The sequence below is a fragment of the Aythya ferina genome (assembly GCF_964211825.1).
Source record: "Aythya ferina genome assembly, chromosome: 8".
Taxonomy (NCBI): domain Eukaryota; kingdom Metazoa; phylum Chordata; class Aves; order Anseriformes; family Anatidae; genus Aythya; species Aythya ferina.
Window position 1 is genome coordinate 31,330,385 of NC_140304.1, and position 23,473 is coordinate 31,353,857.

Below are 23,473 nucleotides of genomic sequence, written 5' to 3' on the forward strand. Positions count from 1 at the left end.
ATGGAAATGTTAAATGCAGCATAGGTCAGAGGCACGTTAATGATACATGTACCTTTCAGATAAAATAAGCACTTTTTCTTCAAAGTCAGAGTTTATAATGAGATGATTGCCTTCATGGATGATCCTAAAACCATGAAGTTTCCAAACCAGAAATGGGTTTTCTGCATCTTCTCTTCCACCTCCACATTCAGGGTGAAATACTTGACTCAGATGAGGGTGTTTGCATGGAGTCCTGGTCAGTCCTCACAGCAACACAAAATGAATGATTTATTCAGCACATTTCAGAGTTTTTTGTCGTTAATGTCCCAGATTTTCTAAATTATCGTAAGAAATTAATCATTAGATATTCTCGTAAGGCAGATGTCCTTTAGCTTGTATCTGAAATTTAGGAGATTTTTATCCGAACAATGATGCTTTTATAGACATTCCTCTAGAAAACACTGGGTATTTTTCATGTTTTACTGACTGGAGCAAAATTTAATCGTACAATTCAGTTTCTAGAGCAAAGGCTCGTTAGTATGAACTGCTGCAGCTGACTCTTCAGTTTGCTCTGTGTTGGTGAACACGAGCTCAGCCTGTCGAGTATTTGCCAAAATATAAACGCCGAGGGCAGCAACAGTGAAATGCTGTCAGCCAAAGCCTGCAGAGGTCAGAGGAAATTTGATCAATGCATCTGAATCAGGCCAAGGATGAATACCCTGAAAAATAATGAAGATTGATAGGGAGAAATGACGCTGTTTTCTCCCAGCTATAGTCACAACATGCTTTTGTATAAGCCTCCTGTGGTTTGCTATAACCTTTTTTGTTATGGCCCCAAACTCAGCTGAATTTCAGGATCTGTCCTTCACCTGTTTATTGCCCTTATCTATGGCATTTTGCAGACAATCACTGCTACAGGATACAGTCTTGTCTTTGGTACCGAGAAACTGAGACTTGCCTCTTAAACTACATAAACCACATCCAACATGACAGACTGTTACTTTTATCTTTTAAAGGTTTACAAAAGCTTACTGCTTGTTACCTCGCCATAACTCATCACACCGTTTTTCTTCTGTCACTTTTCCAGGTCCCCCACCAACAGCAAGTCCAGGATCATCGTAAGTTGTTTCATGTCTCTTATATTGATTCATTAATCTTGTGTTTCATCAGTCAGAAGTTCATTTTTCATTTTGTGTGACAGAAGCGCTTTTACGTTCCACTTTAAGTCAGATAGGATAGTAATTTATTGTAACTGAATTATCTGTCTCGTAGATAAATTTTCATGTTATCATGTCAACTCCTATTTCTTAAGCTAGACTTCTTAATTTCCAATATTATTTCCTTTAGATCCCCTGATGCCTTCAGCCTTTGAACTGACCTCAGTGTACAGAGTATACCACATAAGTAAAAACTGATCTTCATACTTGTCATGGCCCAGTCTAAAAAATCTTTGTCACTATAAGTAAATTTTAGTACCTATGGGATTCTTACTAATTTAATGGAACTAGTGGTCATAAACTGGATTTGTGCCTCTCTGTATCCGTGGTGGTAAACAGTCATAAAACTGAGATTTTAAAGATCAGGTACCTGGGTTTGAGTAGTGGTTGTTTTTACAGCAGCTTCCTCCTGACCTGGAACTCAGGATCTGCTCCTTCTGCAGGGTCCATGCTGCTGAGCAGTTGCCACCTCGTTTTTGGCAGTTGGGCTTCTGTCTGTGGTAGGCTTTGAGAACATATCAGTCTCTAGTTTCAATACAGATGAACCGACTTGCTCACCTTTTATAGTCCCCCATTGTTTTTGAGTCTGATCTTCAGCTGTTCTGAAGTTTGAAATTAATTTTGTGATCGCGTCCAGCTCATTCACGCCTTACACATGTGGAACATCACAGAAACCCACCTGTCCTGGTGAGGAAGCTGCTCTGTTAAAAGAAAAATACCGTAGCAACAGAAAAATGGAATGAAATTATAATTACAATTACGAGGGATGCGAAAGTTTGGGGATGTGAATGCTCCTGGCTGTCTTTACAGAAGATTGTTCACAAAGTATTGCAGAGGAAATGAATTAGCGAAAGCATCTGACCACAAAAGGACATGCTAGGATGCCCTCTAATGGAACATCATAAAACGAGCTTTTGTCTTTCCTTTTGAAGGTACCTGAAACAAAGTTACTGACTTGGTTTAGGAAGGGAAGCTCTTTGCTTCGTCTCAGACTCCTTTTTGTGACTTCAGTGTTCTGGGGAGAAAAGCTTCACGGTGAGGCAAAAAGTGGAGGCTGCTGTGCTCTGGTTTGGAGACTTTTTCTAGTAGTCTGAGAAATTGTGCATTTTGGGTCTACTTCTGCCTAGTTTGGGGTTTCTAAAATTTGTAACATTAGGCAATATGTCCCAAGCTGTCAGAAGCTCACAGGAGAGCAGCGTGAGCAGAGAAAGCAGGGAGCTGTGCTGGAATTTCCCTGTCTGGGCCACTGAGGATTGCCTTGCTTTTTTTGAAACAAAATTGATTTGGGAACCTTTTTCCCATTTCTCTTTCTGGCAATTTATCCCTTCTCCCCCCTGCCCCCTCCCAAATGACTACATCTTAACTAGCTAACAGCTTCACCCAGTTATGGAGAAGTGACAGCAAATGGTCCCACTAATTCAGTGAGAGTCAGACCGAGCTCTGGGGCAATGTCTGCACAACATCATCCAGACCACAAGGAAAAAAACAAACTGTTTTTTTTTTTCTTTCCATATGCTCCATATCAAAGATGAAATTGGCTCTAAAGTGATTTAATGCAAGATCTTCATTTTGCTTTCAGCATGCCCTGCCCATTGTTATACATGCGTACAAACAAAGATGTGAAAAGGTGAAAATAAAGTGAGACTTCCTCTGCAGTAGTTGACTTCAAAATTGTGCCTTTTAAATTTGTAGCCAAGAAAGATATTTAATCGCACTTCATTACCCTGGGAGGCTGTGGGTCTGTCTAATGAGAGGCTGCATTGTATTAAACATTGGAAGGTAACGTATGCAAAGAAATGTGCACAGGCATCTCTGTTTTACTGAATGGGGAACATTTACATTCCTGGAGAAGCTAACCAGATTTAATCTATGAAATAAGAGAATCAGGAAGAATCTTACGAGAGAGAAATGATAAACTTGGAAGTCGTGCTAAATTAGAGTAAAAAAACGTCAGTGTGCATTGTCCTGAACCTGGTTCATATCTGCTGCCAGTGGCATGAGTGCAGCAGCCTTATGGATTGCAGCGGCTGGCGAGCTCCAGCTGCACTGGGCTGAACTGCAGAGAGAAATGATGTGTCAGGGAGTGCAGGGGAAAATGCCTCAGACTCTGTGCCTCGCTGTTTGCTCATCTTTCAGGGCTAAAATATCTTGAGAATTGTATGACTGCTCTTTCAGAGTCTTCTCCTCGTGCAAACTAGCAAACAAATTATTAGCTATGAAATTAATGAAAATTTGGTGGAAGTGCCTGCAGTTATTCCATATTACGCAGGTAAATGTCACAAGTGTTTGAAGAACTGTTTAAAGGCAGCAGTACTCTTCATTGTAGGGGAGCAGAGCATTTACTACAGCTTTGGTAAATTTTCTTGTCCTAGAGGTTAGTACCTTTGGCATTTTGATTGTGAATTTCTTCAGATATGAAGAGAACTTGGAGCCTGATCTGTGTACGATTGATCCTTTGAAGGCATCAGCCCTTGGACTGTGATGCTCTTTCATAGTCTTGATGCCATTTTAGGACTCCTCATTGCTCGTAGATGAACAATAGATACAGTCATGAGAAACATCTACGTTTACCTGTGAAAACTGCTCCCATCCATGCCAACCTCAGCGTTCAAGTTCCAGAGTGGTAGATGCACGTACGTGGCTGTCCTCCCTTCCCTTCGTGTTAGACTCATGGGAGGTCAAAGGGAAAACATTAGAGGGAATAGTCCTGGAAGCTGGGTCATAAAATATCTTCCAGCCTTCTTTTTTTCAAGAGTTAAAGCACTGATTCTGGTGCTTTGGATAAACTGACTGGGGGTGCATGGGTTCAGTTGATTTCAGACCCCAGAATGCATTGAGGGGAGCTTAGACCTCTCTCCCCCTCCTGTGCAGGCTGACCACTGGTGTTGGCTGAACCAATGGCACTTACTTTATGTCATCCTAGGGCCATATCATTTTATTTTACAGTGGTTAAATAGGAGAAACTCCTTAAAACATGTTGTGTAAATGAAAACTCATACTTTGGTGATATTTGTGCCTTATCAGCATGAGTTTCTTCTCCTGTGATAAATAACACAATCAACCGAATCGATGGCAAGTAGCTGCCTTTCTCAGTGGGCGTGCTTTTCCCATGCTGTCTTTATTAATCTACCATAAGTGGAAGGTTCTGTTCATTTAAGGATTTAATTTGAGGATCATGTTTTTAAAAAAATCCATATGCTCAGCACTTTTCTTCATATAATTTATAGGTGCCGAGTTCTGCGCTGATGTGATGGCAGAAAAATAGATGGTCCAACCGTAGCTTAAAAATAAAAAGGTTAAATGGATAACTTCTGTAAAAGAAGACAGGCAATGCTAGATAACATCATAACTCATGCGTGCGTTACATCCTTCTTCTTTCTGCTTTCCTTTAGCACTGTTATGGTTAGCTACAGCCAAATGTCTGATTTGCAAATCAGTCTGAAGTGAACGGAGGAAACTCCAGCAGCAGTATAAGGGAATGACTAAAGCGAGGTACTGCCCTAGTGCAAAGCACTGGCTGACCTGAATGTCCTTCCTTTAACTCTCCTGTGTTTGGCAAAGGTCAGCTTTAAAGCCCTTATCTGCAAGGCCGGGAGCTGCATTCCATCGGCAGGCTCTGCTGCTCAACGTGTGGAACACAGAGTAGAGATGATGATGCTTTTTTTTCCCCCCCAAACCCCTCACTCCTGCTTTATAAATACATCATTATTTATCTTTGTTTTGCCAGAAGGTGCTACAGATACAGGGCCAGCTACAAGCAGCCCGGGGAGCTGTGGGGAGAGTGCGAACGCCGCTGTCCGCAGTCCGGATGCGTGCCCGGGAGCTGGGCGGCTGCACCGGCTCCACCTCTTGGGCTGCTGAAATAGTTTCCATGAAGTGGATGGTGTCAAGGGCACCTCCGCAGCAGGCAGGAGTCAGGGGCGTCTCATCTGGCAGATAAGGCAGGTCCTGCTGGCTTTTGGTGCAAAAGGCCACCAACAACCAATTTAGCCCTTTTTTTTTTACTTTATTTTTGAAGTTCTGATGCTTCACAGCACTTCAAAACTCACTTTTCATTCATTGTCCGCGGCAAGGTTTGGTCCTTTAAGGACACAGAAGTCTGCACCTCAATCTCAGGTCTCTCTGGCTACAGAGATAGGGGACAGCAAGGGCTGAGGTGAGAGCACAGCGTGTTCCAGGAGACAAGATAATTTGCTGTAACAATAGAGGTACCTCAGCCTGGAAAATGGTTGTGTGCCCAGTCTTTTCCATGATTAATATCATCCTTTTTTCCTCCGTCTGTATTGTTTCCACTGCCTGGAGAGATGCTCTGTGCCTGCCCAGAGCTTCACTCATTCACTCCAGGAAAAACCCAGGGTGCAAGTCACTGAAGTTGGAGGAGAGGCAGCTCACCTGCACTCTGTTCAAGAACTGCCATAGTGGGAGAGAAAACAAATCGCCTTTTTACATGGTCCAATCTAAAAATGAGCTAGACAAACCCTGCTGGAGTGTAGTCCAGTGGGAAGAGGTCAGGAAAATGTCAATTCTCTGTTGAAGGCGTACCAAACCCACACAGAATCTATTGCTTTGCGAACACGTCTTGAAAAGGCTTAACCTGCAGGAGAAATGTGTCACTCAGCAAGGCAGACTTCTGGCTTTTTTACAGTGGAAACCTCAGAAGAATGGCAAGGCACCTCTGAGAAGCCTTCTGTGAGTTCACAAGACGTCATGGTAGATGTTAAACACCATGATATTAAAGGAAACGTAGATGTTAAAGGAAAAAAAAAGTCTAGTTCATAAGTATTACTGCTCTATTTGTGGCAGAGAGAGACTCTTGTTGATCCTCTTGCATGGCAGAGAGAGAATAGCATGAATGTAGATCGGTGTGGACGTGTGTGCCACAGGCTGGCACCTCCCGTGGGGAGCACACACGGTCCTGGTGTCGGTAATGCTCTTGAACAGCCCTCTGATTCCCAACCGAGCCTTCTCTCTATATAAACTAAATATATGGTATTGTTTTGCTCTTTATTTAACCACTGGGAATGAGGAGAGGAGGAAAAGAGGAGAGGAGAGGGCTGTAATTTTAAGGGGCATTTGATTCATAAAATCAAATGGGGTTTGTGATTCCCAGAAATTGCTTGCGAGGCTTGTGAAACCACAAACCCCACAGGATTCTCCCATCCTCTTTTTCGATGATTAAGATTTTTTTTTTTTCTTTAAGTGAAACACATCTGGGTTTTTTAGTAAAACAGATCTTTTATACAGTGGCTCCGTGTGCCTGGATGTCAGCATGGTTCTCCGCTACGAGAAAACGCATAACCACTGGCCGGCATCCAGGGGAGGCTTGGCCAACTGCGTTTGATTGAGGATTTCAGAGGGACTTCTCCCCCTGGACCAGAGAAGCTAAGTTTTATAGAAGGAAAAAATACCTATACAGAGGCAAGAGTGGATTCACCAGGAGCTGCTACCAACCCCCTGCTGCTGCCCACAGCATCCAGCACCCATGGGCTCTGCAGGCTGGGCACCCAGGCTTGCCGCAGGTTGCAGGTGGAGGAGCTGCATGCATTTCCTTCACCACGGGGCATCTGAGATGCTAACTCAGGTGGGATATTGTACGGGGAGGCCAACGTAAATATATTTGTGCAAAAAAGTCGTGCAGCATGAAGATGAAGTCGGAGTGGCTGACGCTGACAGAAACCACGTTATGTTCTGTTGCATTACTTCATTCGAGTGAAAATAATACTCTCGTGGTCTTGCCAGGGTCTGAGAGTCAGATTAGCTGCTGCGAGCGTGCCAGTCACGGAAATGAAGTGTTTCCAGGGAGAGCTGGACTTGTGCTCTTCGCTGTGTCTTTGATCTGGTGCACGCTTATCTGTTCTGCCACCGTCTCACCTTCCCCCTTGTCCTGGCTATTCCTCTGTGATTTTTTTGGCAACGTTTCTGTGGCACCAGGTGAAAGCCGATGCCTCCAGGTGTGTGGTTCAGGAGGGAGCACGCTCTTGTGCTTCCCTGAGCAAGCACGTGTCCATGGAAGCCTCTGGGTAAATGTAGCACTGGATTTAGGATGCCATATTTATGTCTGGTATTAAATGAATTGGTCATAGCCAGTGTTCTAGTGCATTTTATCTACTTCAAGGTACTTACACAGCTAAATATACACGTTATCTGAGAATCCCAGGCTCCTTTGCCTCTTTACCTTCTCTTATCTCCCAGACCACATATGGGAAACTGAGCCAGAGTGAGATTAAAGGTGTGCTTCAGTCGCCTTCGCTGCAGCTGTTTTATGCTAGCACAGATGCAGCTGAAGTCATGCTGGTCACCTTGTCTGGCTCTGGCACCCTTGGGTTTTTGCTCAAGACATTGCATATACAACCTGTAACGAAACAGAGAATTCAGCTCTGTCTCTGGAGGCCCAGACCGATACCCATGCTAATGGATTATTGTTGTCTGCTGTGGCCATGCATCATTCGTGGGCTTTCGTGCGAGCAATGCTGCAAAAATTTGAGGTCTCTGCTGCAGAGCTCTTACCCCAGCTCTTAGCAATGAAGTGGGTGAAATTGTGTTTTGTTATGCTACGGTAAATCTGCAGAAAAGAAACCGGCCTGGAGTTTGGAATGAGATTTACCTTAGAAAGTGCTTTCCATTTTGAAAGGGTACCTGATAAATATTTTTACATATTTTAACTAAAGTGTTCCACTGTTATCTGTCCTGTAGTGCAAACAGAAAGCCCTCCTGTCTTCATGTGGTCTGAAGGAAAGGTATGACACGATATGGAGACATAGTTGTATTATCTGAAAACAAATTAATCACACTGATGTCAATATTTTTTTAAGTAGGCAGAGAGGAGGGAGTAAAACACATTATGACTTGGACATCGGGAGCCAGAGTTGCCTAATCCATTTTTATAATACGAAGGAAAAGACAATGTGCTGTTAAGAAATGTATTTGTTTTCTTTCTGCACATTATCACCCGTAGCAACTACATATGCAAATAAATGTTTGATATAGAAATGGCCTTTGTGGAATGCTGCAGGTAATATTTGAAGAGTGCTTGTACTTTTATTTCTACAAAGCTTTAATACGACCTGGTCGCCCACAACCGATAACCCCAGGTGTTGCACACAAGGTTTGTAGCAGGACCCCAGCAGACCTGGGGAGCTGAAATGCTGAGCCCAGCATTTCGTCCTGAGGCCAGCTTGTCTGCTTATGAATGCTCTTGCCTTCTCACCAAATCTTTTTCGAGCACGGGCAGCTTTGGGAGGGAGAGGCAAGGCCACATCCAGGGCTGAGCGTGCGCCTGGTGCTGTGCCAGCCCGGCATTCAGCGCTCGGCTGTTGGTCACTTCAGCAGCCACCCTGGACTACCTGAGGACAGCAACAAAAGCACAGTCACTGCCTGGAAGTGAAGAGAAAAACGTGAAATTGATGTTGTTTGCTTGGGAAATGCTCGGCTTCCAGCATTTTGGAAATACTGGCTCAGTCTTGTGCCTTTTGTATTTAGCGTGTTCAATTAGCCATGCTACGTTAGTCCTGTTGCACTGAGTTTGTTTGACTGTGTTCAATAAGTGCTGAAGGTAGCACCAAAAGGGGAATTTAGGCTGTCATTATGAACTAGGCTCAGATACCTTCCGGTCTTTTAACACTGGATTTAGGAATATTTCAAATCCCATGCAGAAACCTTAAAGGGCTGATACGTGAAGAGCAGGAGAGGATAGATTCTCCTCTCTTTAAGGCGTTTCAGTGAATCATTAGAAAAATTGGCTTAGACAAACACTTAAGGAAATCCTATAATTATATAATTTGACCCTGAGTTACAGTACAGCACAGCTTATTTTGCTGATTTGTTTTAAAAGGAGCAAAGTGAGCATCGTATTGAAGATTTTTTCTTCTGTTTGGCAACAGAATGGAAAAAAAAATCAGGAAAAGCTGAGAAGTTGCATTCCTCACCCTGATCATCTCCTGCAGCCTTCGGGATACCATATTTGTGGAGATAGTCTTTAATTGTTGCAAAAACATGCGATCATTATGCAGTTAGCATTCGGTGTTGGACTAAGTCTGCTAATAAACCGAGTCTTGTGAGTTAAACCACATAGTCAGAGCGGCCAAGTATTGTTCCTGTTTATGCTATAGATCCTTAATGTCCCACGGGGGCCTTTTTCCCACCGCGCTCCCTGCCAGAACATGCCTGGTTCAACGCACCCCAGGACGGGCGACCCGTGCTGCTGAGCTCTGTGTTAGGGCTGCAGCCAAGGCTGGCTGGTGAAAAGGAATTGCATTTGATTAAAAACCTTGAGCCTTCAGTATCTGTTTTCGTTCTGTGTCGAAATGAAGCGGAGACCATTAGGCATTTTTCTCAGGGAATGAGCAGTGCACAGCCCCCAGCCCAGCACGTGCTCGCTGGAGAGGAGGAAGGCCCGGGCTGTGCCTTACAGCACAGACATAACCTGGTTTCCCCGTCTCCCTTGTGGTCTTCCCCAATAACAGCAATTTTGAGGCCAAGTTTCCTCTAGCCCAGAAACCCTTCTGGAGCTGCTAAAGGATTGCAGCGGCAATGGCATCCAAACCACTGTGTTTTATGAAACATTCCAGTTTTCAGAACATGATGTTTTTTTCTATCTAAGACAATTCTCCTCAAAAAAAAAAAAAAAAGTCTCTTTTAGTTGTAATTATAGGGGTGATTTACATGCCTTATAAAGATTTCTTTGAGCCTAAAGGCTGGGAGGTAAGATCTGACCATAGTACAGTAACAATGCATTTCACCCTCCTGATCTGTGTCAGGTTACAGTACTAGCTGAACAGAGCCTATCTTTGTGCCGTTTTTTAAATTTTGTTATTTTTTGGGAAGGCCTTGTCCTGAGTGCATGTCTTGACCTCAAAAAGAGCAAATGAAATTTTATTTCGATGTTTTGGAGGGTCTCTGTGATTGGTATGTGAGTAGACCAGATTTGTGTTGTATTCAGACAATGTGATACCCACAAGTTTCTGGCAGAAATTATTGTTCTGTTGTTTTCTTTGTGTATATGTACAGCCCAGTCTGGTCTCCAATGGCTTTTCATCTAAGAGCTGCTAAAATAGAGCTGGGTACTGCTGTTTTGGGGAGAGAGGGTCGTATGTTAAGATGGAGCTCTTTCTGGTGGCTAAATGTTCTTAGGGCACTTCCCTGGGCATATGGCCTTTTGTGTGACTGTGGGATTTAGTCAGGTGTAAGGGTAGAAGTAGTCAGACTTTTCAGAAACCAGTTAACGTCAGGGGTTGTCCCCAAGGTACGGTGAGATTCTCCTATGCTGTAAGGCCTTTAATTATAAGGGAAATCCTGTTTAAAGGCTTATAATACTTCTGTGGTTGTAATAAAATATTCTGCAAAAACCAGGTAGTGAAATCTCAGTGGGCAAATCTCAATCTCTTTCTCGTTTCATTCTTCTTTTCCTTTAGTGCCCAGCTGTCATTGATATTCCTTAAACAAATCCTCTTCTGCCATTTTCAGTCTGCACTGATGTGGAGCAATGAGAGATCTGCTGGAGGTTCATCAGATCTTGCTGGCATGCAGCGGCTCAACGCTGGGCAAACCTTTGTGCAGCTTTTTGTTTTATCTGCTGGCTGCCAACCTCACTACCAGCAGGCTGAAAACTGAATTCAGGTGAAGCATTGAAACCATTAGGGTGATGAAAGCTCTGGTTGCTCATGGTAGCAATTATTCAAGAGAACAAATAATGATATTAATAACTTAGAGTATTACAGACAAAACTTGGGTACTGGAAGGGAAAGGAGCAGCATAAAAACCATTTGTGGCCTCTGTGTGATGGATTTGTTCCCTGTCCCAGGCTCTCTTTCATCCACATGACAAGTCATCTCCATATGTGACCCGGTCTTCCTGCGCCTTTCATGTCGGCTCCCCCTTCAGAAGGACTCAGCACCTTTGCCTTTTCGCTTAACAAAGTGGACATTTTCCCTGAGCCCTCCATGACATGACAAACTGAGACTAGGGCTGTGCCTTTTGCAGGGGTTTGATGGGAGCTACAAAAGCCCAGGACTGGGCCCTAGGGCTTCATGGTGGACCACTTGCTGCCCACCCCTCCACATCCCTGCCCAGCTGTGAATGGGCCAGCTGCAAAATTCTCTTCCCCAGTGTGTCTGAATCTTCTAATTTCACGAATATCCCAGTGATTATGGAGTGCTGCTCCTTCCACTGGGAATGGTATCCTGCCTCCCTGGGGCTGGCCCTTCGGGCCTGTTCCTGGGAGTGAGCATCAGGAGCAGCCATGCTAAAACAGGCTTCTCCGGTGAAGGCCACATGAAAATCAGCATGGATGAGTGGTTTAGAAAGTGCCATCAGCTGGCATGCTGTAATCAGTCAGTGTCATGAGCACTGTGACCACGAGCCCCATGACAAAAGGGCAGTGAAGCCCCGCGTGAGGCCTGAGGGAGCCATGCCCACCCTGAGCTTGCAGTGCCATGCATTGCTGCAGGGACCTGTCGATCTCCTGCAGTCAGCCTAAGAATTTACCCAGGGCTTCCACAGCCTTCAGGAGAACCAGTGGTTTCGGTCTCGGGGCATGTGTTTATTCAGTCTAGTAAAAACATTAAAAATGGGAATAAATCTGTATTGACCCAAGCTGCTCTCACTACTGCCACGCGGTATAAAACCTTCAGAAGTTTTCCTATAAAGATAACGTTGCTGAACAACCCGCTTGCATGTAGTTACCTACCTGGTCGCAATTTGTGTTCCTTCATCACAAAATTATTAAGTGCAAGGAAGAAGATTATAAGGTGTTACATTATTTATCCTGATAATTAAAAACATGCACGACACTTGAGCCTTGGCTGTTCAAAGCAGTAACCCTGGGCGAGTTCAAATACTGTAAAAGGAGTTAATCATCGATTTCAGAAAGCGTCAAGTTTATTGATCTTGTTAACAGGAAAATATGTGTGTGGCTACCTCCGTGGGGAAGGAAAGCAGCTATCTGACCTATTGTTAGTTGGATGCTGTTATTGATGCTTGAGCCCACAACGATCCATGTTAAGCAAAAATTAATGGCAAACGTTACCCTGCCGTGGCTTTCCAGGCAAATGTCTTATGTCAGTAAACGTACTTAAAATAAATACATTTTCTCTCAGTCATGATTTTGCTCGAGATGAATGGAGACATTCTTTTGCCACAGTGCTGCCCGGCAGCTAGCACCAAGAGCACTTAGCAAGGCAATCCCCTTCCCGAGTTCACAGCTAGTTTAGAGATTCGGGAGTTTTAGAGGTGAGAAGAGACTGGTGCAGCTCTCCACCTACCCAGCCTGGGTGATGGCAGCTGTAGTTAGTTTTCCCCCCCACACCCACTTATGTTTCAGATCTTTCTTTTGACTTAACTGGAACACATCCCTGCAAAAAAATAAGCATCACATTGATTTTATGTGTTTAACTTCTGCACAGGTTTGTGCTGTGTGAAGTCGAATGCCTTTATAAGATTCTAAATATACAAACGTTGTTATCTTTACAAGTCAACTCTTGACTTTGCCAAAGCCTGTCTGAGAGGTCTCCTTTCCACAAACCCATGGGAGCTGCCACCAGCTCTGTTACGGCCTCAAATCCACTCTTGTTTGGGCTTCGTTTCAGTCATTGCACTGTTTTGTCTTGGACGGCATAGGGCTAGCAGACGTGGAGTCACTGGGGTCTTTCCATGACGTGTGTGGGTATCAGCAGTGCCAGAGCTTTCAGGAGGTTTATTAAGTCAACAGCCATGAAAAGATCATGGAAAAGTTGCCTTAGATTCAATCTCTCTTGACCTGCGAATGTTTAAAAGATCAGATTTTAGTAGCTGCTATCTAACATTTCCTGTAGTTACTTTTGGAATAGGAGTTGTTTTGTTGTATTTATGTGATAAGGCTGTGGTATGTAGATCGCTTTTGCATTTTCTCTGCACTGTTATTCCACCATTTCCACTGTGTGAAAGGGAGATAGGAATTACCAAAGAATCCTGTAATCTTGAAGCACTAAAAGCATGGCAAAGCCCTTTTCTTTACTACCTGCATTTAAGCTAGTTGTAGAAATCTCAATGACTTCTGCTTCTCATGGCAATTTTTAGCATTTATTTAAGATTTGGCAGTGTCAATTTTTCCTCCTCAATGGATACAAATTAACCTGGGCACAACCAGCAGGTGAGGATTTGGTCTTCAGCAAGTGTAGGCTTTTGCAGATTTGAAATGAGCAAAAGATAATGAGAGAAAATATAATTTTAGCAATGATAAATGTGGAGGAATGATCTCCACATTCCTCCATCAGGAGCTGCCACTGTTTCGGATTCTGGTCTCAGCTTGTGGGGATAAGCCCAGAGCAACTCCATGGATGTATGCGGACCTGCTCCATATTTTTCCTCAATGTGAGTAACACGGGAATGTTACACCATCCTTGGCATGTCAGGCGCTTTTATGGGACAAAATAGACAGTCATGGTCTTTGTGAAATTAAGCTCCTTGGCTGGATAAAAGGAGCAAGAGTGTACAAATACTGGTGTTTCCTTAGATTTCCATCTCACACGTGCTATCCGTAAATCACTTTGCTGCATGGATTGTGTGTGTGCATGACTTTTTAAATGATGTTTGGCTTAATCCTCACTTAATTTTTTATGCAGTTGTGAAATGCGTGTTTTGTATTACCACACCATGATAAGAGTTAGTATTGATACAAACCAGCATTTCACCTACTCAAAGATAAAAACCAGCTTTTAGATTTGATAAAGTGCAATTGTAAAAGTATGCCAGGACAGACTTTATTAAAGCAAGGTTTTAGAAACAATTCTCTGAGCTACTTTTATCTTAAATAATATTTTTCCAGTGAGGGAATGCATTGATATAATTCATAACATACATATAACCTTATCGATACCAATTAATTTCAGAGTTACAGCTGAAATGTTGTGTCACGCTGTTCAGCCAGGCCGTGCTGAGGCTGGAAGCAGGTAAGAAAGCTGGCAGACACCACTCTGCAAAGTGGATGCTGGAAGGACCCTGAGCATGCTCCACGTCCAAGCACACAAATAACTGATGGAAATTGTCTTAGAGATTTGTGATCCATTCACTCTGGCAGGTTAGCCTAATTACTTCTAATGCAGAACTCAGTCAAATTAGTATTTTTAGTTGCTGACACACTGGGATAATAAAATAAAACCAAGTAAAACCTTTGGGATAGTTTTATTTGCTGGTAACTATCATCTCATTGCATATCTTGAAAACTTGGACAACCAGTCCAGAAAAATGTGTAACTTTTCCTTTTTCTCCACGTGAATCAGAAGAAACATGGCACTGGTGTGGAGGGCAGGAAAGGGTATTTTTTTTTTTTCCACCTTGAATACCAGCCATTGGCTGCAAATGAACTGCAAAATGGCATTATCTTACATGTTTTGTACAAACACCTTACTGCAAGCAAGCTGGGCTTTTCTTTGGGATGCTCGAACAAACATTTGAAGCTTGCAGCGATTCTAACTGTTTGGCCTTGCAAAATCTGCCATGTTTCCTTCTTGATTTACTACAATGAGACAAAAAAAAAAAAAGAAGAAAAAAAGAAAAAACAACTAAGGGAGGTGAGAATTTGCTTGTTTCAGTGCTGCTGCCAGAAAATAGAACGGAAGGTGGGTTGCAATGTGTTCTCTCTTTTGGGGTGTCAGGAGAAAATGACAGTGACTGCTTCTTGTCCTACAAACCAAAGTTTTAGGAGGGATCTGGTCCATTTCTGAGTAGAAAGCTGCCATTTTTATGCAGCGCTTCCTTCAAATCAGGCTTTTCATAATTTAGGCTAGGCGCCTTTCTCGAGGCTAGCTGAAATATGAATCTGCTGGTCCCGAGCCCAGTATCTGAAGTGTGGTTGCTTCACGCTGCTCTGTGCAGCTTACGTAGCGAGGCATAATGCTTTTAAAGAAAACAAACAAGTTCCCTCTGCCTTATCCTGTTACCGTTGGGGAGTGGACGGGCAGATCTTAATTTTCACTGAAGCATATTTTCACTCGTGTTTGTTGTGTTAAGAATGAGCTTCTTATCTCAAAAGCAATCTTTTTCACAAGACATTCTCAGTTTAATATAACTCGTGGTGCCCTTTAAAGCAGACTGGCTATTCCCAGCTGAGCAGCCTCTATTTATGTGTGTCTGTCAGTAGCAGAATTTATGATAGACCTGCAAGTTATGTGAACTTTGAATGTTTTCACAGTTGTTAAACTTGACCAACTATTTCAATAAGACTAACTGCTTAAAATGGTTTTGGACTTACCAGCTACCCCCAGCTGAAGCATGAGCATTTTGCTCATAAACCCAGCAACCCCCAGACTGCTCGTCAGCAGAGAAAAACGCTGCATTTGTACCTCGACATAACTCCGAGGAAAGCCCTTCAGAAAAATGTGTTTTCCACTAATTTTTTTTAAAGGAGTCTGGGATTTCAGGTCACCCTTTTCCATGTAGTTGCTCCCCATCCACTGTCCTTCCTTTGCAGTGCCCAGCCTCTCCTCCGTCCCACCAAAGGGGACCACATATGTGCATATCAGGGCTGGACTTCCCATTTGCAAAGGAACAAAGCTACATTCCTGTAAAATCAGTTATCTACAACTCATATCTGACTTAGGAGTGGAGCATCCAACAGCAGTGCAAAGAGCTGAGCAAGTACTGGGCTTGTGAATTTGGTACCAGTGTGCTGTACGTGCCCGTGCCAGGCCCATGTGGGCCAGCACACACTGTGTGTGCCCCAACATCCCTCTGGGCAGAGCTCAGCAGCTTCAACAGGGTCTTTATAAACTTTTCTTAAATAAAAGGAGAAGTAAAATAGCTAATGTTTGCAGTGAGCTTGTGCTTACAGTGGTTACTCTTATTTTTTGCATTGATCGGGGACTGTAGTAGTTATTGATGGGTGCAAATTTTTGGTCAAATAATAGTTTAAACAAGCGAACATTATATGTATTATTTTTAATTAACTTCTGCTGAGGCATGTGTTTCACTTTTAATTCAAGTGTCAGATTTGTGAAGTCTGTTTTTCATCATGCTTAAGGTTAAAATATTAGGTCACCAGAAGAAAGGCTTACTTGAGTCACATAAGACAAATTAAATGTTAGAAGGAAGGAGAAGGGAGGGAGGAGTAGGAAAAAAAAAGAAAAAGAAAGAAAGCAAAAAAAAAAAGCAAAAAAAAAAAGCTGTGACTTAAGAAAATAAGGTAGAGCAGGAAAAAGTTAGTGAGAGATAAAATGGGCTGCAGAAGTCCTGCAGCTCCTTTTGTAGTGCTCAGTATTGACTTTTGGAGCCACGCAAGATTTCGTATCAGTTACAAATAACTCAGAGCTGTACTTGCAGTGACCTGAGGCCGAGGAAGGAGTGGGATGTTGCCTTCTTCTGTCGTCCCCGTGGGCAACAAAAAATCTGCAGTGGTTTTATCAAGGAACAAGGTCTTTTAGATGCTTGGCTGGAGAATAAGGTGTTTGGGTGCCGTTCTGTGGGAGAAAAAGCAAAAAAAAATCATGGGATGGAAAAGTTGCTTGGAAATGAAGAGACTTTCCCACGTTATTGAAGTGCTCTGTGTGTTAATGCCATAAAAACGGATCTTTTGCTTTGGATTAACTGTTTGCATTTGTGATGTTCTCATTTATGAATGTATGTTATTTCCTATGTGTTCTGGGAGACTCGACAGTCGTGTTGCAAAATTTGGTGTGTGCTGTACAGCAGCAGCAAAATCTCTCGCAGAACACGTGGGCAGTTTCGGCTGTCAGCAATGAATAAGCAGTTGTGAGACAGACAGGAATCATTAGCAAGGCCAAATGGAAAATTTTAAATGTTAATTTTTCCCATAAAAAGGACGTCTGACAAAGGAGATTTAATGGAAGGCGAACAAAAAGGTGTTACTTAAAACCTTGTTATTATTCTCACTCTCTTCTGTGATTAACAGGGGTTCAAAGCGCCCTTTTCCCTGCTGTTTGCTCAAGCCAGTGCTCCTCGGAGGACCCAGCTCCTTCTGCAGTAAAGCCAGGTTATGCCACGCATTTGGTGTAAAGAGACCTTCTCATGTGGTATCAGTTGCATGAACACTCGCTCGGAGGCCCCGTTATGCCTGTAAAGGGGCAGTTCAATATTTGGGAATAAAGCCCTTAATGTCCAGATGAAGCAGTTTGGAAGGTGTCTGAACCCCGACTGTGTTTCTGCTATATGTAAAATTTCTTTTTTTTTTTTTTTTTTTCAAAAGAAATTGCAGAGGTGCACTTTTCTGTAAATTTTGAGGGGAAAAGAGTCAAATTTGTGGGGAAGAGGCACACAATGTAATCTGTTATAGCTGAATGAAATCTAAACAACCTCCTTAACTTTATCACTAAATAATGAATAAATTCCCTGATTCTGGGGACTTTTAACTGAGAAGAGACTGAATACAGTCTAAGTGTGCACTTTGTGGCTGGCTCTTTGTGCTCCTGCGTGTATCCCCCTGGGAGAGCCCCGTGAGGCAGGGAGGTGTTGTTCTCCCGTTTCTGTGCAAAAAAGTGCCAGTTTGGTGCCATAGCAGTAATTCTCCCCTGTGGCAGGATGGAGAACGGTCTCCAGGGGTTATCAGCATCCCGGATGGGTCACTTGGGGTAGCTGTGGTGCATGTGAAAGGAGGAGGAGGTTGTGAGGAGCTCCCTTGGATCCGGAGCCTAGGCACAGCAAGCTGCACTGAGACACGATGGTGGGCTGGGGAGCTGCTGGGGGGGTGCTGAGCTCTTTGGGGTTACTTTTTGGGACTGTCAGACAGTTTGGGGGTTACTTTCTGGCCACAAAGGAGATGAGTATGGGTGTGACGTGGTCTGGTCCTGTCCAGCTGCTCCCCAGGGCCATCAGATGGAGGAATGAGCCCCACCTGGCAGCCCGGTATCGCTCACGCAGCCGATTTATGGGGTGCTGCCGATGGTCGCTCCATCAAAAGCTCCTTATCTAGAGCTAATGCCTGATGAGAGGCGGATAAGGGACGTATGTGTGAGATCATCGCAGCTCCGTGAGAGGATCCAGGAGGAGAGGGGGTGTTTTGCTGTGCAGCACAAAGGCCTGATAGAGGAGGCAGTGCTCAGCACTCCTAATCTTACCCTGCCTGCCTGCTCTTCAGCAACATTTTACATCTTTCCCCCTGCATCTTGAAACTTCGATGAAGCGCCCTTCCAAACGCAACCTTAAAATAGCTTTGTCGAACCAAACACGAGTGCGAGAGGTTTCCTGCCACTGCCATAACTGCGAGCATATGACTCGCAGTTCATCTCGCCTAATGATGTCAGGGATCTGCCAGCAGCCATCCGAGCGCTCGCACCAGGCTCGGTCCCTAACCAGCTGCAGCTGCCTCTCCCGCTCGCAGGAATGCCTCTCGGCTTCGCGGGAGGAGTTTTGGTAGGGAAGGGATTGTTGTAAAGTGTTTAAGAGGAGAAAAGGAGTGAATCTGGGAGGCTGACGTCCCAGCTAATTTATTTATTTTCGGTCGATATTTAAATCAAGTTCGTGGCCACCGGTGCTGAGCCCTTCCAGGCAGCTCTTGCTTTCCAAAAGCAAGTGATGTTGATAGAGACGCTGTAAAACTTTCTTACGATGACAAAGAAAAACAAGCAGTCATGAATCGGTGCATCCTTGCCAAGGGATTAATTGCCTGAGAGATGTGTTTTATTAAGCTTCCAAAGCTGGGGATTGTGCAGCGCTGCTCGGCTCTGGATAGTGGGAACCACATCAGCTCCCCCCTGCGCCGTTCCCTTCCCTGCACAAACCTGCCTCCTCTGCAGCTCTGGGAGTGCTCGGGACAGTGTTTGGGAGCCTGGGGGATGTAGGGGAATCGGGGCATTTTGGATGTCCCACTTTTAGCAGGGAATGGCTCTCATGTGGCCTCAGAGCTGGGCCGCTTGGTGACATCCCTGTGCTAAGCCACGCACAACAGCAGCCCAAACTCACATTCATTTTTGGGGCTTTATCCATCTGGAGGCATCACATCAAACCAGCTATCAGTGTGGAGTGGGAAAGAGCAACTAACTGAGTAAAATAGCTCCTCAGTCAGACCGTGTTTGCTCACTGAATTATTTTTTTGATTATCTGGGGGAAGGAGGCGAATCAGTGGTGCTGTGGGACTCTGTAAGTTTGGTGATGACAAAGCCCAGCATTATTCATTTTTTATTTTATACCCCTGCATTTCTAGTGATCCAGCTAAGCCCTAGCTGCCCCGTGACTTTAAAGGGGTGTCAAAACACCAATAGCTTATATTACACAGGACTTCTGCTTAAATTACACAGTGACGTGCAAGTCTGGGCAATTCTCTTCTTTTTGCAAAGCAAAATGCAGCCTTCGCATTTCTGAAATATTGTTATGAAACAGAGCCAACGTGTTCCCACTTTCAAAGTCAGGCACAAGCAACTGGTTTTTGCTCTTTGGAAAGTATGACAGAATATTATTCATCTGTTTGCTTTAAGGGCTATCTGCCAAGTAAAAACTCTTTACCTTTTCTTCTGGGTGAAGCTGGAACATGAGAATGGAACAGAACACAATTTATTTAACAATGTAAAAATAATTTATATGGCATTAGCGCGTGTATGGAGGGTGTGTGTGATATATGTAGCAATAAAAAATTATCGATACACCTTTTAATTAATTGCATAAATTGCTGGAGCAACTCTCTTCCCTCCCTGCCGGCACTCATTGGCATTCATTATGAACTCAGCTTCTCCAGAGCAGCACCCACTGTATCCCTGGCTTTGGGTTGCAGGTTTGTAGGTGTAAAATGGGAAGTGGGACCCTTGTGGGGCTGCTCTCGAGGACACGGTGCAGGGCTGATGGAGCCAAACCAAGCCGCCCACCCCCTCTTGTGTTGTCCGCTGCAGCAAGCAGCAGATTCTCCTTGGAAGAGAAGGGCATAAAGCACTCGGTTGTCTGAACTGGGCAACGTCGGCTGCCTTTTCCCATCAGTGCTCCGCTGCTGGGTATAAATTATCTAGATAAACAGCTCTGACTAGTTCCGTGCTACGGTAAAAAAAATAAAATAAAAAATTAAGACAAAACGCCTTTCACTTTGTAAGTGAAAAAAATGCCTGGAGAGTCTTCACACAGAGCCGAAGCTATTCCATCTCCACTGGGCAGATCTCAGGGAGAATATGGCATTTATTTGCTTCTATCTTCAGACCAGTCACCGGTCCTACAGCAGCCAGGCTTTGCACCCACACCATAATCCTGTGCTGGCTTTACGTCGCCGTCTTCCGTGTCACTGAACATTATGATGCTGCTTCCCCTGCTGCTTTTATAATAAAATCCTCGCTTCCTCTCTGGACGTTCACCTATTTACATTGCTGTCAGTTAAAGATTTGGTTACCAAAATAATGGTAATCCAACAATCCCATCTAAGCATCTAACTAAGCTAAGTATAAATATATGTTGGAGTGTGCTGGCGTTGGGAAAAGCATCAAGAGGGAGAGCGGTGCTCTTACCTCTTGTCTGGGGACACTCAAAGCACTTGGGATTTTGTCTTGCCTTGTCCTACATCTCTCATCTGTCCATTTTCAAAATTTTGTCCATGTCAGTTTTTTTGTGTGTGTCTTTCTTGTTACATACTCATGCAAATCCTTCTCAAAAAAAAAAGTCAGGAAAAAAAAAGAAAAAAGAAAAAAAAATTCCATGGGGTGTGGTAGAAATGACTGCACGATTACAGCATCTTTGGAATATGTATTTTTAATAAATTGGATATAGTAAAAATAAATACAACATGATCTCACGAGGTCCAGCCTTTCTATTAATTTATGAAATCTTTCTAAGTGAACTCATATCGAAGTCTGGTAACAAGACTTAAGCTAAACCAAGTTCCTGGCCCAGTTGTTGGTGTTTGCTGGAAACATTGTTTAGATGTGAGCAATTTCTGGTGATTTAGAAAAAGACTGGGAAAGAAAAGGGTGTGTTGGGAAGTGGGCCTTGATGGAAGGTGAAAATGTTTGTGTTTACAAAGCAGCCTGTGCAGGGACACGTTTGGCAGAGGTGGGGACCATGCATCCCTCCAGCTGTAGCGTGTGTGGATAAGAAACAAATTGTGGAGTGAGCGTGGTTATTGCGGATTGATCGTGGGTGACCGGGAATCCTGCCAGCAGAGCAGGACCTCGTGTTGCAGCCGGGTCACGCTGAGAAAGCCCATGGCAGGGGATGAGCAGAAGCACGAATTTGCACCAGCCTTTTTTTGGTGTAGGGTTACTTTCTTATTTTCTTACCATTTCAGGAGGTCGTGAGCTGCTGGTGACCCAGAGCAGACAGATATAACTATTGCTAGCACAAGACAAAGGAGAGCTAACGAGGGGAAAATGAACCCAAGTGGTGACAGCGAGTTTAGTCCGTTTTTTGCAAATTTATTTTCTGCCCTGACTTGGTCTTTCCTGCTGGAGCTGTCCAGGTGCCCCTTGCCAGGTGACACCTTTGCCATCTTCCTAGGGCCCTCAGTAACCAGCAGAAGGACACAGCTCGACTTCAGGGGAAAGGAGGACGCAGAGCCTCATGTTCTGCTGCAGGTCAGGTCGTGTTGTCGAGTTGGCAAATGCCTGCCAAAGCTCTCACTCTGCCTTCTGTAAACTTGGAGCCATTTAAAGGCACCTGAGTATGGTGTAACTTCAGTCCCTGGGGCTGTTATACGTCAAGCCAGAGGCACTGTTGCACGGGGAGCTGCAGTGGGATCTGATGCAATGGGCAAGCTCCAAGATAAACACCAGGGCTGGTCTAGCAAACCGAGTGGAAACCAAATTTGAAAAGAAATGATCTTAAAACATGAAAGTGCTGTATCATCTGTCAGGGATTAAAAGCCAGCGCTTTCCTTTTTTTGTGTCTTTGCGAGGGCTTTAGGGGGTGCGGGAAGTGGGAGAGGTGGGGGCAGCCCCCAGACCCCAAAGCCCGGCTGGGAGGAGCGCGGTGGCTGCTGCGAGCTCAGGTGGTGAAGTCCATCTCAGTCAGCAATGCCTGCGGGCTTGGACCCACTCCCATTTCATTAGGACTTGAGCTCATCTGTTAATTTTACCGCATTAATTGCTGCATCGGGCCTAACTCACCTCCTGCTGGAGCCACGGGGCCCCGTCCTTTACCCATGGTGTGATGGTATCGGGACCTTGACGCAGATGTTTGAGCAGTGACACTGCGATTCGCTTACAAAACACATCCGAGGTACACGATGTGTGAATTGTGCAGAAGGAGTCACGACCTGCCTCCATCCCAAGAACCAGAGCCGCGTTTTAGCGCCAGCCACCGGAGCGGCTGCCAGTTGGCAGCGGGAGGTGAGGAATGCGTTTAAGCCGGGCCTGAGCTCTGCGGCTGTGGGCTCTCTGTCAGGCTACAGCTCGGGTTTGGGGCAGGTTTACTGCCGTTTCTGCACCCCCGCTGCTGGATGAGAGCTCTGGCAAGCAGAGGGTGCTCGGCCTTGGCTATAGTTCAGTGGGGAATAACCTTAGATGGAGAGCTGGCAGCTGCCCCCAGATCCTGCCATGTGGGGACTGCCTGGCCACAGAGGTGTCTCCGGCCTGGGTAGTGCCAGGTATAGCTTCGGTAGCTTGTCGAGGAAGGTGGGGATGCCCAGGGAGCCTCTAGACACTATGTGTAAAATTTTCCATCCTGAGCCATCTTAGAGAAAAGAGCAAGAGGGCACACAGCGGGAATTGAGCTCGCAAGGGAGGGGACAGGTATCATTTAGAGGTGCGGAGGCAAGAGAGGATTTTGTGTGGAACGAAGGATGACACAGAAACGGAGCCAGGCAGTGCCATGTGGCCGCTGGTGTTTGCTGCCAAGCACATGCCAGTAACTTCGTCACGAGGACGTTACCAACACATCCCAGCAGGACTCCATCAGACGGAGGTGTTGTTTGAACTCCTGCTAGCTGCCAGAGCAAGAGATGAAGCTCACGGCCTGGTGCCCCCAGGACCACCTCCTAACCTCCGTGCCCTGACTGAGCAGACAGCAGGGCACTTCACCGCCTGGTGTCCCGGGGTTATTCCTGTCCCACTCCACTGTTCCTGTTCCTTTTGTCTGATTTATCCTTCTGCTCCAGTTTGGAGCTGTCTTCCAAGACAACTCAAAGCCATGCCTGCTCCACGTGAGCCACTAATCTTACATCTTACCTCTGCAAACTCTGCTCTGGCATGCAGCCCTGGCAGGGAGAGGCTTCAGGATCCGAGCTCTCCTCTTTCCTCTAATCTTCACCTTCGGAGATAATCTCCCAAATCCCGCTCCTTGGGGCATTTCCATCAAGGTAAGCTGGTGGCCCTGCTCACCAGCAATCCTTACTGCTGCAGCTATTTCAGTTAAATCTTCTTTAGTTCAAAGGTGAACCTCGGTGT

The 23,473-nt window shown here is 44.8% G+C and overlaps 1 protein-coding gene across 8 annotated transcripts in view; it reads left to right on the forward strand.

The window, feature by feature from the left end:
* Positions 1 to 23,473, forward strand: part of ROR1 (receptor tyrosine kinase like orphan receptor 1) — a 152,667-nt gene that overhangs the window by 113,710 nt on the left and 15,484 nt on the right. For all 8 annotated transcript variants that reach the window (XM_084527071.1, XM_084527068.1, XM_084527070.1 and 5 more), the window contains one exon: positions 1,067 to 1,097. In XM_084527071.1, coding sequence (XP_084383197.1) covers positions 1,067 to 1,097 — 31 coding nt within the window. The remainder of the gene's footprint in view (positions 1 to 1,066; positions 1,098 to 23,473) is intronic.